Source organism: Solanum tuberosum, unplaced genomic scaffold, assembly GCF_000226075.1.
Source record: "Solanum tuberosum cultivar DM 1-3 516 R44 unplaced genomic scaffold, SolTub_3.0 scf00043, whole genome shotgun sequence".
NCBI lineage: Eukaryota > Viridiplantae > Streptophyta > Magnoliopsida > Solanales > Solanaceae > Solanum > Solanum tuberosum.
The window spans coordinates 1,316,265-1,331,661 of NW_006238969.1; the positions used below are offsets into that span (position 1 = coordinate 1,316,265).

A 15,397-nucleotide genomic window follows, 5' to 3' on the forward strand; every position below is an offset into this window, starting at 1 on the left:
ACACTCACAAAGATGAAAACAATGCATGCTTTCACCCATAGGTTTGCCCGTATTTTCCAATCGACATTTGTTTCAGCTCACTCAAGATCAAAAAGGCCTTTTCAAGGCTTGTAATGGGGCTGAGTGCAAAGGTATGGTCATTTAGGCTTAGTGACTTTTATCCTCATGAGATGCGATATTCATAACATTTCCTTTCCTTTTCCTTCGTCATTTTTACTAGTGCTCATGAGTCATCCCATTATTCACTTCCCATGGATTGTTTGGAAACCCCAATTCTTTGGTACTTTAGTCCACAACTTTCTTTTTCATTCTTTTTCTCTTTCTCTTTTCTTCTTCCTTTTTTATTTTTTATTTTTTATGGAGGGGTTCCATTTTTCTCAACACAATAGGTTAAAGGAGAATTTTCCTTGCACTTCTTGACTTTCCCTTTTCTTTTCATCACACCCCCAACTTAGGCTTTTGGCTTAAGATGGCTATTCAACTCATCACAAATCACTAGGATTATGGGTAATGGACAAAGAAGGGTCATGTTTTAGTCATGTTTCTTCCAAAGAAAAGTTAGGCTCAAAAGGGGTGTTCAACAGAGGTTCACACATGCTCACAAGGTAGGCAACAAAAGAGGTATATGTAAAATTGGCTCACACTCTGTAAAGTTGCCTAAGATCATATCAAGAGATAGTCTTACTTAGTCGATGGACCAACTGGGCAAATTCTAGGATCTATTATGCATGTTTCAAAGTAAGCTCAGCACACTAGGCATCGACACTAAAGTCAAACAAGACTCCACACTTTCGCTAGTGTGCAACGGTCATTACAAGAGACTGGATTCGATACTGGGCTAGTCAAAATGAGATGCAAAGAGTTCACATATTGTCTATGCAACTTCATTTGGCCTCATCGTAGCCGTGCATTCATGTTTGTTTGATTGAGAGTACTATTCAAGTCATCGGTATTGATCAAAACCGAGACTCAAATTTTGCACAAGAACAACCACATTCACACAAGAGGTAGCAAAAATTTTCGGACGAGTTAAAATCATTTTGCAATAAAGTAAATAAAAGGAGCCATAAGCTCAATCATCCACAGAAATAGATAAAACACCATTTTAAAGCAAAACAACCTAATATATACACAAAACACAACTATCAACACAAAAGGTATGGGTCTCACCCACCACAATTAAAAGTATTTGTCCTCAAATGACAAATAAAAGTAATACCAAAAGTAAAAATATAATAAGACAGAGAGGGAGGTAAAGAAAGGTCATGTCTATGCAGTCTCTCTCTCTGTCGGGGTCTCAGTGGCTGGTGTAGCAGATTGTAGTTGGGCATCAGTGCCCAGAATCTCCTCAGAAGGGATAGCAGTGTCAAATCCGCTAGGGGCTGGTGTGCACGTCTCGGCCGGTGATGTATGGGTCACCTGTTGCACAATAGTCTCCACCAGATTTGACAAATTGCCAAATATCCCATCCTCCTCCTGTACCTCCTTAGCATGTACTGATATCAACTACTCGTCGTTCTCTACATCCGACTCTACATGTGCTGTGCTATTCCCCTGTACGTCTCCGGTAGTAGTCGAAGGAATCCCTGAGGTGTCCGGAGCATCCTCATCATCTGCATCCCGCATCAGTGAAGTGAAGTTTGTAGCCTTCAAATAGTCTACATCCTTCCTTAAATTTGCTACTTTGGCTTTCAAAGCCGAAACTCCGTATGTCTCCCCCTGTCTGATATCACAAGCAGTGACTCTGGTGGCCAGATCATCAATAGAGGCCCTATTGATGAGGATGCACTGTCAATCATCCCCGGGATGGATCTCTCCAATCCGGTAGCTCTCACATCAGCTGAATAGGCCAACTTCCCTATCTTTAGGATCATGGCCTGAGTAATCCTGACAGGCTGGGAGGAAGAGGAAGCACCTAGAGCCTGCGAGGAAGAGGAAGAAGGAGCGGGTATACCTGAGGGCTCAGAGGCCGGAGTAGGAGAAGGTGTTTCCACTGGTAAAGAGTCAACATCAACTTCCGGAGAGATATCTGATGGAGCTGCTCTCCTCCTTTCAACCTCTTCTCATGTGAATCCGACCACAATACGTTGGATGTCCATGAAGGATGAAGGGATGACCTATATATCCTTTGAAGGATCCCAGGGTACTCCGGCACACCGGCATAACAAAGCGATAAAAATTGGGAATGGCAGAGAGGTAAGTCTCTGCTTGGCTCTCACAGCCATCTTCTGCAAAATTAGCAATCCTAGGTCGATTCGCCTCCTGGCCCTGATAGATCCGAGGCAAGTCGCCTTAGGATGGCGCAAAATAGACTCGTTCTGGGATGGTATTATGGTGCTGCTGATGAAGCCAAACCAGAACCTGGAGGCGATGTTCATGTCCTTCTTCACAATGGGAGCTCCTGCATCGATCCACCTCGGGGTGGTGTCAGAAATCAACGGAGCTAACCAACCCTTCAAATCATCCAAGGATGGAACAATACGCAACCCCTCGTAAGGGAAGGCAGAGTGCAGTGGTCTACCCAATACAACATTAATATGCTCACTGTGACACTCCACTTCCTTGCCTCTAACCATGACCGACTTCACCGGTCGAAACTCACTTGCCTTCTTCTTGTTCTTAGGTACCAACTCCCCATAAACAGTGTAAAACTCTCTTACCCAGGAGGGAAAGTAAGGGCCTCGGGGCCGTGTGAACTACTCAAACTCGTGGTGGCAGAGGGTGTCCAAAACATCTGGGTATTTTCCTTCCAGACCCTCCGTAGATAGCAGGTTCTCCTTTATGATAGTCCAGACTCCTTCACTTTATAGTCTGTTCAGCAATCTAGGTGGAGGAGAAATAGACAGTGCAGGAGTAAGTGACGGTGCTTGAGCTGGCACTGATTCAGCAGTAGGCGGGGTAGCAACTGAGGGAGTACTGGTGGCTATGGACTGAGATCTGGCCCGGAGCGCATCCCTTCGGTTAATCAGAGGTTGTTCATCCTCTGGTTCATAGAAATCTGTCTCAATAGCTGCTCCTTTTCTAGCTATATGTTTCTTCCTCTTGCCTTTGTCTCTCGGTTACAGGTCATCCCCTCTCCTCTTTGGAGGGTTTGATCCTCCTTCATTTATTGAAATGCCCTTTGCCTTTTTCTTTGGTGGTTCGGTTAGATTTGTACGTACCATATCTGCAAAAGAACGAGAAGAAAGTCAAATGAAAGCACAGAAAATTTCACTGCAAACATACTCACCGACCCAGTCAGTGAGTCGCTGAACCTCTTTGGTGAACTAAGTCGAGCTCACTGATGAGGTTTGCTAAACAATTAAGGCAAGTCGGCGATAAGAAGGCCTTTCGGTGAATCGCCGACTACTTTCGGTGAACATGCGCTTATCCGCCGAAAGTCACAGTGTGCAAGTGTTTAAGGGGTATAAGCAAATGGCGATAAGAATACATTCGGCGAGTCACCGAGTGCTTTCGGTGCCCTCAGACTTCTCGCCAACACTTATAGTATCAAATATCAATCAAGGTGCCAAATTATCGGCAAGATGGGGGGCTTAGGAGAACCGCCGAGTCATTCGGCAAGCTCGACCTAGCTCACCAATCGACCCAACGTGCCTAATTTCAACCCATCTTCTCGAATGTAACCCCGCAACCCCCGAAAACAAAATCAAAGCATGCACTAATGAAATTCAAATGGGACCCATACTACCCATCACCCCGAGATACTCAGGTTTCTCCCAGTTTTTTTGCATTTGGCCATTTGACCATATTTTCTCTTAAGAGTGGTGTCACCCGCTCTATCATTGAGCAAATTTTTGACATTTAGCACAAACGTGGGCTACTTAGACTTCACCCAATCAATCTAACAACACACAATCATGACCCAACTCATTAAAAAGCACAAAAATTATGGGCATTTGATAATCAAACAATACGGGCAAGATTTTCAAATTAAAATAGCCATTTAAGCATTCTAATCCTATCAGAGAGGTCCAACACACATCAATACGATACTATTATTGCAAAAGAGTTCAAAATTTTCAATAATATACTCAGGGTTTGGAAACCAACCTTAGATGCCAATTAAAACGTGATTGAAAAGCTAGGCGGCAAAGTATTCCAACTCTGAGCACACAACAAACTAAAATGCTAGTAAGGTGCTAAAATAAAGAAAATACTACCTTAGTGTGAATTTAGGAGGTTTAAGAGCGAGGGAAAGTAAAGAATTTCAAATTTTAAGTTTCTTGGCCATTATAAACCATCCAGTTCGCGCTTATTCGGCAACGTTAGTCGCACTCCCTGATTTACTCGGCAATTCGCCTAGTGATCACCTTCCCCGCCGATTGCTAAAGTTCTTTCAGCTTCTTGGGGGTCAAGACGGCAGTCTACATCAAGGTCACTGACCTGGTCAGCGACGCGCTAAACTGCTTCGTAAGTTTGCCGAGTTTTACAGGCTCTGACTTAACCTTGAATTGAGCCAAACGGCGGGTCAAGTCGGACACGCCAATCTCTTCAGCGATTAGCCGACTGACCATTTTACTCGCCAATCTGTATTTTCCAAACACTTTCAGCTTCTAAACCTACGCACTAACACACCATTATTTATAAAAGCAAAATAAAGCATTTAAAACCTTGGGTTGCCTCCCAAAAAGCACCTTTTTTAACATCGTGGCACCACGCGAATCACATTCTATTGATGGGGTTGTCCCTAGTGTTACTAGGTAACCCCAATAGTTCATTTGGGCGAAGAGGAGGCACCGCGTAATTCAGGAGTGTCCTAATCAGCTGGATCGATCTAGAATAAGAGTCAACCATTTGATTCAAAACATCAATACTCTCATTCATCTCTTCTAACATTTGATCTTGTTCGGTGATCTTTTGGAGAATGATTTGGAGTGAGTCTTCGACACGATTGTTCTCCCTGTATCTATACTGATTCCTCTCGTTAGGAGGTATGTACCTCCCTTAACTCTTGCACTGGTTTTCCACCTCTGATAATTTGATGCACAACTCGTTCAGTTGAGTTACCAGTGCAGTTAACTCGAAGTCCCTATCGATTTCTTGGCTCGTTTCAGTAGAGTTGTCACCATTTCCCCCAGTCATGCTTAGGGTACCTACCTACATCAACAAATTCAAAGGAAAAAAAACTAAAAATAAAGTTAGTAAACTACGACTACCAAAAGAGAAATTCGTCTTAAACCAAAAACTTTCACGTAACACCACTCCCTGATAGCGGCGCCATTTTGATGTTTGCGTATTCAAGACACAACTTGTGATGCAAGTGTCTACGATCGTACAATAGTTTAATAACCCAACCAAAGGTTGGGGTCGAGTCCAAAGAGATCGGGCGTGAAAATTAGTGGTTAAGTGCGAAAGTGCTAAAGCTAACCGTAGCTAAAAACTTTGGCGAAAGAAAACATAACAAATTTAAAAAGGGTGACGCAAGAGTCAAGTATCAAATGGGGGTTTTGTCACAAGTAAGTAAAAACAACAAAATTAACAAAGATTTCTAAGTAATGAGAGGGGATCCTTGGGATGTGATGGGAATACGGGTTAAGCTAGATTATTGGGTACATGCTTTTATAGAGAACTCGTAGAGTAATTATGACTAGGCTAGACTTTAAGGGGGTAAGCTCTCTCTTGAGCAACTTACCACGTTTCTAGCGGGTTACTCTCGGACACCCACTTGCAGCATGAAGAACAGCCTCCGCCTTAATCCAGTCATTCTCTCATGCTGAGTGTGTGCACATGGGACTAGGGTTCACTCTCTCGAGCTGAACCTCATGTCGACCCACTCGCACTGGCCATCAATTTAGTGGTCTTAGTTTTACGACCTCTCTCTCTCGAGCAGGCCGAAAACACATATATGATATTATATTTGCAACTACAACCTCATTAAGTTCATCCACAACCACTAAACGAAATCACATTTAAACTACAAATAGACTATCAGTAAACAAGACCCAACAACTAATCTCGACAACACGCCGAACTGCTTCGTAAGTCCACCGAGTTTTACAGGCTCTGACTTAACTTTGAAGTGAGCCAAACGGCGGGTCAAGTCAGACACGCCGACCTCTTCAGCGATTCGCCGACTGACCATTTTACTCGCCAATCTGTATTTTCCAAACACTTTCAGCTTCTAAATTTGTGCCACTAACACACCATTGTTTATAAAAGCAAAATAAAGCATTTAAAACCTTGGGTTGCCTTCCAATAAGCGCTTTTTTTAACGTCATGGCACGACGCGAGTCCCCAATCACATTATATTGGTGGGGTTGTCCCTAGTTTTACTAGGTAATCCCAATAGTTCATTTGGGCAAAGAGGAGGCACTGCATTATTCAGGAGTGTCCTGATCAACTGGATCGATCTAGAGTTAGAGGCAAACATTTGATTCAACACTTCAATATTGATTCCTCTCATGAGGAGGTATGTACCTTCCTTGACTCTTGCACTGGTTTTCCACCTCTGAAAATTTGGTGGACAACTCGTTCAGCTGAGTTGTCAGGGCAGTCAACTCGAAGTCCCTCTCGACCTCTTGGCTCGTTTCAACCGAGTTGTCACCATTTCCCCCAGCCATGCTTAGGGTACCTACCTACATCAACAAATTCAAAGGAAAACAAAACTAAAAATAAAGTTAGTTAACTACATCTACCAAAAACAAAATTCGTCTTAAACCAACAACTTTCATGTAACACCACTCCCCAGTAGCGGCGCCATTTTGATGTTTGCGTAATCAAGAAACAATTTCCGATGCAAGTGTCTACGATTGTACAATAATTTAGTAATACAACAAAGGGTTGGGGTTGAGTCCCAATGGAGTGGGCGTGAAAAATTGGCGGTTAAGTGCAATAGCCCTAAAATTAACCGTAGCTAAAGACTTTGGCGAATGAAAACATAACAAATTTAAGAAGGGTGATGCAAGCGTCAAGTATCACATGGGGTTTTTGTCACAAGTAAGTAAAAACAGCAAAATTAACAAAGATTTCTAAGTAATGAGAGGGGATCCTTGGGATGTGATGGGAATACGGGTTAAGCTAGATTATTGGGTACATGCTTTTGATAGAGAACTCGTAGAGTAATTATGACTAGGCTAGACTTTAAGGGGGTAAGCTCTCTCTCGAGCAACTTACCCCATTTCAAGCGGGTTCCTCTTGAGCTGAACCTCTCGAGAAAAGTCTCCGCCTTAACCCACTCACTCTCTCGAGCTGAGTGTGTGGAAATGGGACTAGGGTTCATTCTCTCGAGCTGAACCTCTTGTCGATCCACTCGCACTGCCATCAATATAGTGGTCTTAGTTTTATGACCTCTCTCTCGAGCAAGCCAAAAACACATATATGAGATTATATTTGCAACTACAACCTCATTAAGTTCATCCACAACCACTAAAAGAAATCACATTTAAAATACAAATAGACTATCAGCAAGCAAGACCCAACAACTAATCTAACTCATATTCACAAAATCACACTCCAAGAGTTGGGGTTTTACCTACGCATGTAAAAGAGACAAAGAAGTATACCAATATCAGTTTCCATCAATGGGTATGCAAGATTAAGTCTTAAAACAAGCCAAAAGTGAAGAACCCAAGAGTCCAAAGTCCAATTTCTTGAAGATGAAACCCTTGAAAGATCCAAGTTCTTCAAAACCTTCTCCAAAACTTAGAGAGAATATCTCAAAAAACTCTGTCTAAAACTTAATAATCTAAAAACTAGGTAAAACAAGGTAAAATTCGCTCCTAAGAATAAAAACTGAACTAGTATTTATAGTTTTTAGAAAATGTGCTACGAAGGATCTTTCAGCGACAGTTGTGGTAATCGCCGATGCATTCGCCGATCCACCATTTGGTATACTTTGTCGCCTTTCATCAGTTCCCTTCAGCATCTTTATGTCCTGGATAATTGGGCGATGTAGCAGTGCTTCGCAGAGTCGGTCAGTGTTATGCCGACTACTCATTTTCACCGCCGATTTTTTCCTTTCCTTCAAGGCTCAGCACACTGGAACAAAAGGCGAATATGCGATATGTTGGTGTTTCACCGAATGGTATCGGCGATTCGCAGATCTTTGTTTCTTCGTTCTTGCGGCTTCTTTTGCTTCTTTTTGCTAAGTAGTATCCATGCTTTGCCACAAACTTCAAATATCTGAAACTCAAAGGTTGTCATTAGATATCGGGATAAATCATGCATTTGAGGACACTAATTTCATCAAAATATAGCCCTAAATGAGTCCAAATCGTGGACTCATCACTTTTAAAAAGTTTATTATTCTTGCATGATTTTGTTCTAAGAGTTTTCATTTCATAGGCTGAAACACTTGAGGATTTATTGAGTGGAAAACTGCACTTGAAGAGGCTTTGGCAAGTGCACCTAGTGTTGATCTTATAACTGGACAAAATGAAGTATCTAGCAATGATCAGTGTAGTGTAGTTGACATGTCAACCGAATTGTGTAAGTTTCTCATTCATATGTTCATAAACCTCTAATGTACATCTATCAATTAGAAGACAAAAATGTATTCAATAGGTTCCAATCAAATAGTTGTATAGACATTTCATTTACACGCCAGTTCTTAGAAAAATTATAAGTTTCATTATGCGTGTTTTTTTTTATATATATGTTATAGCATTCATGATTTTGTGTACATCTATTTGTGTATATTGTTGTGATATTGTTTATATTTTTTCTGCAAATTTGAATTGATTGACTGGACACACGACAGAGTTAATAATAGACTAGAGATATAGAGACAAATCCTAGAGTCTAAACTCTTTATGCATAGTAAGCCTAAAGGATAGTACTTGGAGTTCACGTTTAATGTTGCATAACATGAGGAAGATGGGGAAGTGATGATTGATACACAAATAATCTAGAAAGGAGGAAACTCCAAGTACCTTGAGTCTATTATTCAAGGAAATAGGGTGATCAACGAGGATGTCATACATCATATTTGAGGCAGGTGGATAAAATAGAGGATCGTTGTCAAGCCCTGAGCTTACACCTTGGACGTGGCTAGAACTCGAGAACCATTGTTGGTCCGCAAGCGAACCCTTGGCCTGGATGACAACTTAGCGAAAGACTTGATCAACCAATGATAGGCTCAAAACATAATTAAATCAATTAAACTCAAATATTCATCTCATAAAGTCTAGAACATACTCAATAGCAATACTTATAGTTTGTAAAAAAACTCAAAAGAAAGTAAATACTAAGAGACACCTTGACTTTGTCTATCTATGAAGCCTCTACTATTAAAGAAGGATGTCAAAACAATACCTACAACATCTTAAAACTACTAACTAGAAAGTAAATGTGGAGTCCTCCAAATTGCAAAGAGGCTCACCAAGAGCTAGCTGAAGTATAGAGTAATCTCAACGAAGCACATATTAGTGATCATAAATACTTGTATTTGCATCATAAAAAGATGCAAGCCAAATGACATCCCTACATTGAATTTACGAGTATCTAATATAGCCGAAGTGAAATAACTAAATGAAAGGACTGCAACGGACAAAGTATACTCAAGCTAGATGTAAAGAAATAAAGGAGCCAAATAATTTAAAACTTTACAAAATGCTTACGCATCTCTGAACTCACAATAATAAGTGATACATTAAAATATACTTTAACTCTATTGGGAGATTCTCTAACCGACAACCATCACTATGAGCTGTGTGATTAGACAGTATCCCACCCACGCTGCCAGAACTTTTCTATACCGTACCGAGGTATAAAACCTCTCAAATAAGTGGATCCACTAAGCAACAAGGATTCATCTAAAAAGTATGATCTTATACCATGTAGGCAAGACATGGTTTATGAGGATTTTGAGCTATCTGAACTCATCCCCATATCGGTGCTCAATATTACTCCCAATAATATATATATATATATATATATATATATATAGTCTTTCTCAAATGCATAAAACATACTCTTTCTCTATTTTGAGATAATTACTCAAACTATCCTCTTAAAAGAGGTAACTACTCTGAAATATCTTTGAACTCATACACTCATTCAGAAATCAAAGTTTCTCTTTTGTCAATATAACCAAATGATACATTTAGGACTACTCAGTTTCCTTAAAATTTACTAAAAAAATCTCATAGGACTACTCAATTCCCTTAAACTTTACTCAAAAATTCTCTTTAAACTCTACTCAAACTCTACTTTACTTTCTTAGAAGAAAATAGTTTAAAACAAATGTTTATTGTTATTTGATCATTGATGAATCTAGAAGTCATACTGTATAATCATTGATGACATATCTAGATGTCATGCTGCATACACATTGATGGCGTACTCGACTATCATACTAATCATGAATTATAGTTCTCTTCTTAATGTAAAAAAATTACTTTTGGAACCATTTGTGTTCCCTTAAACTCTTTTCAAAAGATAATTTAAGATACTCTTGGTCAAATCTTGGTTAAAACTCTTTCTCAAAAATTATCTTGGCTTTCTTAGGAAATCAGTTTAAGACAAAAATGTTTGCTTTAAAAGATTATCAAAAATTAAAACTCAAAATAGGGTTCATGCTGAAACATAGACATGAACGAATCAACTCAAGAATCTCAATAACACTATAGAAAAACTCAATACTCAAAACTTAACATCAAATCATCTCAAGAATACCCAAATCTAAAGATAGAATCCTAGATTTACTTGTTTACTTTTGTCAAACAAATATTCTCTTTCTTCATGTAAAAATGAAACATTTGGGAATCATATAGTTCCCTTAACTTTAACCCATAAATTAGAGTTCATGTGGAATATAAACATGAAAAAAAACTTAAGGATATCAATATTTGATAATATACATAACAGCTTGTGATCAAGGATTTAGAAATCAAAATCAATAACATAACTCATACAAAGAATTCTCGAAATTAAGGGTATAACCCTAGATTAAACTTTTACTGACTGAATTGAGATGTAGGTATGAGGACGAACTCAGTCCATCACTGATAATAGACTTACATGCATTGAAAACAAAGTTTCCTTGAAAAATCTTTAAAAATAACTTGATTAGAAGCCTTGAAACCCTAACTTGAAGGAGAACAGTCAAGAAAACTTTTCTTGAGATTCTTGAATTAGTTCTTGAAAACCATATGACCAAGAATTAAGATTTATATTATTCATTCATAATTATATAAAGGAATTTGAGTTAGAAAGAATTAAATTCTTGGAAAAAGATTTATATTGAAGAAGAATCTTGAAGGGAAGTATTATGCTTTGATTTTCCTTAAGGTTTGAGAGAGAAGAGAATGGGGAATTAAGAGATGAAATTTTGATTGTTTTGGGCCTTTAATTAGTGAAGAAATTCGTTTAGGGTTTTATTAGAGGTAAAAAGCATAAAACAACCTTTTTTTAATGTTTTATTGTCGGCTAATTTGTCACTACACTATATAAGGTTACTAAAATGATCATAAGTATTTACTCGCACCTCGGTTTGACACAAAATTGGTGGCATTGGAAAAAAGTTTCAAATGTATTTAATATGATAGATTATGGGCCACATAAATCTTTATATGCTAAGAGATATGGTCGTTTGAACTTAACCTAAGTAGAATCTTACATCAAAATTTTATCGGTATGGAAGCTTTCAACTCAACTTTGTGCTTGGGGATTCTAGTGACCTTAATTAATCGAAATCCATTTCCACACTAAAGAATTAACCTTTTCACATATGAGCGATTTAAGAATCACCCGATATCACCTTACATGTAAAATGAAGAATATTTCCAGTCTTAATGTAGTGTCACAACCCAAAGTACACCCTAGACATGACATGGTGTATATGACCCCGAGAGGCCCTACAAAAGTTACTTAGCATACATCACACAAAATAATAGAAACAAGAGAGTTCAAAAGTAGCATTTCAAAATAAAATGGTTTGATAAAATGTAGCAGAAGTCTAAGCATAAGTCTCAAAGCCATCTATTATAGCAAATGAGTGATTAGGACGTAACCCATACATCACATACAATATCCGAAAAGAAAATACATGAAAGAAATAAAAGAGTCTTGACCTTCGGAACATGATGCCTCACCAATCTTCGATATCTATATGAGATCACTAGCCACGAGTATGAGAGGTAGGAGCGTTGGACTCTACATTAGTGAAACAATGTAGGCAAAAGTATGTGTTAGTAAATGTACCAAGTATGATACCAATGCATAAGAGTTATGAAATCATGCTAAAACGACTTTATATGACATGCAATGACCAAGCTAAATCATAAAATAACATGTTAGAAAACATAAGTCGTAACCATGGTCAATGCAAGCTAACATCTTTAAAACACCTTTAAGATACTTTTATAAAGTAACTTTAATTCAATATTGTGGGAGTTTTACCTTTAACCTACATAGATCACGTGAGCTATAACATGGAATGTGCTGTCTATTCCATACCGAAAAGATATTTCCTTACTTGCCAAGGTAAGAACCATGAACTTCTAGCTTAGATGGATTCACTAGATAATGTCTATCTAAGACAAACCTATGGTGGCACATAGTTATGGGACATGGGTAATCTCTTCTTGTCTTATCATCCATGGAAGGGCAAATCAAGTAGCCAATCCAAGCTAGAATACATTAGAATACCTCTTTAATCTTGATTCATCTTAGGTGAGAAAACCTTCAACCTTATGAATCATTTATGTGTGAAAAACCTTTCACAATCATGTTTGAGTAGTATGTGAGAAATCCTTTCACAATAACAATAACAACATCGATGCTTTACTCTCAAAGCAACCTAAAATAATTTTCCTCAATTTCATATAGAGACATGGATATCTTTATAATTTTTCTTTCATAATTCAAAAGCTTCATCATATGATCAAAATCTAGAAATCATAGATCATGCATGGGCTGATGTGAATTCAACTTAGAAACATGTAATTATCTCAATTCATGCATAACAAGACATAAAACAATCAATTAGATCCTAATTGAAAAGAAACAATGAGATTGAATGAAATTATAACTTTAATTTGATATTCTAACTTGTAAAATTGGAGAATTTGGAAACCCTATGGAGGAAAGGACTCCATAGGTTAATACTATCATATGTAGATGCCAAAAGCACAATTAATGGTGAAATTGGAGACTTGATCTTGATACCCTAGCCTTATTCTTCAAGTTTTAGAGAGAGAAATATTTGGGAAAAACTTGGAGAGATTTGGGGAAATTTGAAGAATCATTTAGCGTGGTTCGATTTTACGCTTAAAAGACTTATATATGGTCTAGGATTTGTATTGAGACGACATAGTATTGGGTTAGAATAATTAGGAAAATATCCAAAACCCTACTTAAAATAACTGCCAACTCGACCTAAGGTCTTTAGGTCCACTTACGGACCATCTTGGTGATCCGTAGGTCACGTATTGAGACCTAAAAATTTACCCATTTTTGATGGATTCCATGTACGTTCTGTTGGTCCTCCTATGGTCTGTACATGCCATCTGTCGTTTCCAACTTAGACCTACCTACGACTAATAAGAGGAACAAGGGCCGTCTTTTCGAACCGTAAAAAGGATATTGGAACTTGACTTTAAAAATTATTCACCTCACTACCTATGGTTTCCATCTATGGCCCATAAGAGCACCCACGGTCCTAGGTGGAGACCATAGACACTGACACCAGCTATGAAAGATTTGAATTTATCCTTCTTTTTAAATCTAAGATTTTATGATATCTCCCCCTTGGGAACATTCGTCCTCGAATGGAACTCAAGACATCATAAGAAGCATAGGGAGAAGACCTAACATACAATATGAATGGAATCACATAAATGCACATATTCGAGGAGGAAAAATCGACTCCAAGCTAAAGCATATTCCAAACATCATTTCATAAGGCCCATATGCAACTCATACTCAAATACACATAAACATGGAGAAATCAATAAAGTTAACTCATTTTTCTGAAAAATCAAGTTTTCATGAGAATGTATGCATAAAGAATTATGAGAATGATTAAGACATAAGGATGGATAATGAGGAACTAAAAACCTCAAGCTAGAGTGGGGTCGGAGGGAAAGATATGAGGATAACATGACTTCATATCAGCCTTGGCCTCCCAAGTTGCACCCTTATCTAACTGATTGCTCCAAAGAACTTCACGGAAGCAACTTCTTTATTTCTCAACTTCTTAACTTGTCGGTCCAAAATCTCAACTAGAACTTCTTCATAAGAAAGATTCTCCTTAACTCCCAAACCTTCCAAGAGAACTATGGATGTCGGATCTCCAACACATTTCTTCAACAAGGATGCATGAAAAACTGGATGTACCGATGCAAATCAATAGGCGAATCAAGTGCATAAGCAACTTTACCAAAACATCTCAAAATTGATATGGGTCCACATATCAGAGACTAAGCTTCCCTTTCTTTCCAAACCTCATCACTCCCTTCATGGGTGAGATTTTCAAGTAAACCAAATCATGAACATCAAACTCAAGATTTCACCTTCTAACATCGGCATAGGACTTTTGTCGACCTTGAGCCATTTTCAACCTTTTGTAATAAGCCAAGCTTTCTTCATAGCCTCATGTACCAACTCGGGACATATCAAAGAAACTTTACCAACTTCAAACCAACCTATAGGAGATCTACACCTCCTACCATAAAGAGCCTTAAATGGAGCCATACCAATGTTGGAATAATAGTTATTATTGTACGCAAACTTAATCAAAGGAAAATGATCATCCCAATTACCCTTGAAGTCAATCACACAAGCTCTCAACATATCTTCCAAAGTTTAGATTGTATGCTCCGCTTGCCCATTGGTTTGCATATGAAAGGACGTACAAAGCTTAACATGAGTACCAAGACCCTTTTGAAACAATTTCCAAAATTAAAAGATAAATTGGGCACCACAATTGGAGATAATGGATAAGGGCAATCTATGCAACCTAACCATTTCTCTCAAGTACAACTTAGCATAGTCCTTCGTCAAATAAGAAACCTTGACGGGAAAGAAATGAGATGATTTCGTCATACGATCCACATTAACCAAAATTGAGTCATATAGCTATCGGGTGCAGGGTAAACCAAAAATAAAGTTCATATTCAAATCTTCCCACTTCCAAGTAGGAATACTAATATCTTGGGACAAACCTCTCGGCTTTTGATGTTCAACTTTCATGTGTTGACAATTCGGACACTTAGCTAAAATTCCTGCGATATCCTTCTTCATCCCATTCCACCAATAGACTTCCCGCCAGTCACGATATATGGTGGCTCCTGGGTGAATGGAATATCGAGAACCGTGGTATTCTGATAAGATCTGGTCACTCAAGTCATCTACATTGGTAACACATAAATGACCTTGATATCGAAGCACACCATATCCCCCTTGGGAGAAAGCCTTAACAAATTTGTTGAGCACCACTTCCTTCAATTCAACCATA

At 38.5% G+C, this 15,397-nt stretch overlaps 1 protein-coding gene across 1 annotated transcript in view; it reads left to right on the top strand.

Annotated features, from left to right (window-relative positions):
* The window catches only part of LOC102593097 (rho GTPase-activating protein REN1-like), a 108,073-nt gene that overhangs the window by 33,656 nt on the left and 59,020 nt on the right, over positions 1-15,397 (top strand). The window contains 2 exon segments of the mRNA XM_015306946.1: positions 8,284-8,302; positions 8,305-8,427. Coding sequence (XP_015162432.1) covers positions 8,284-8,302; positions 8,305-8,427 — 142 coding nt within the window.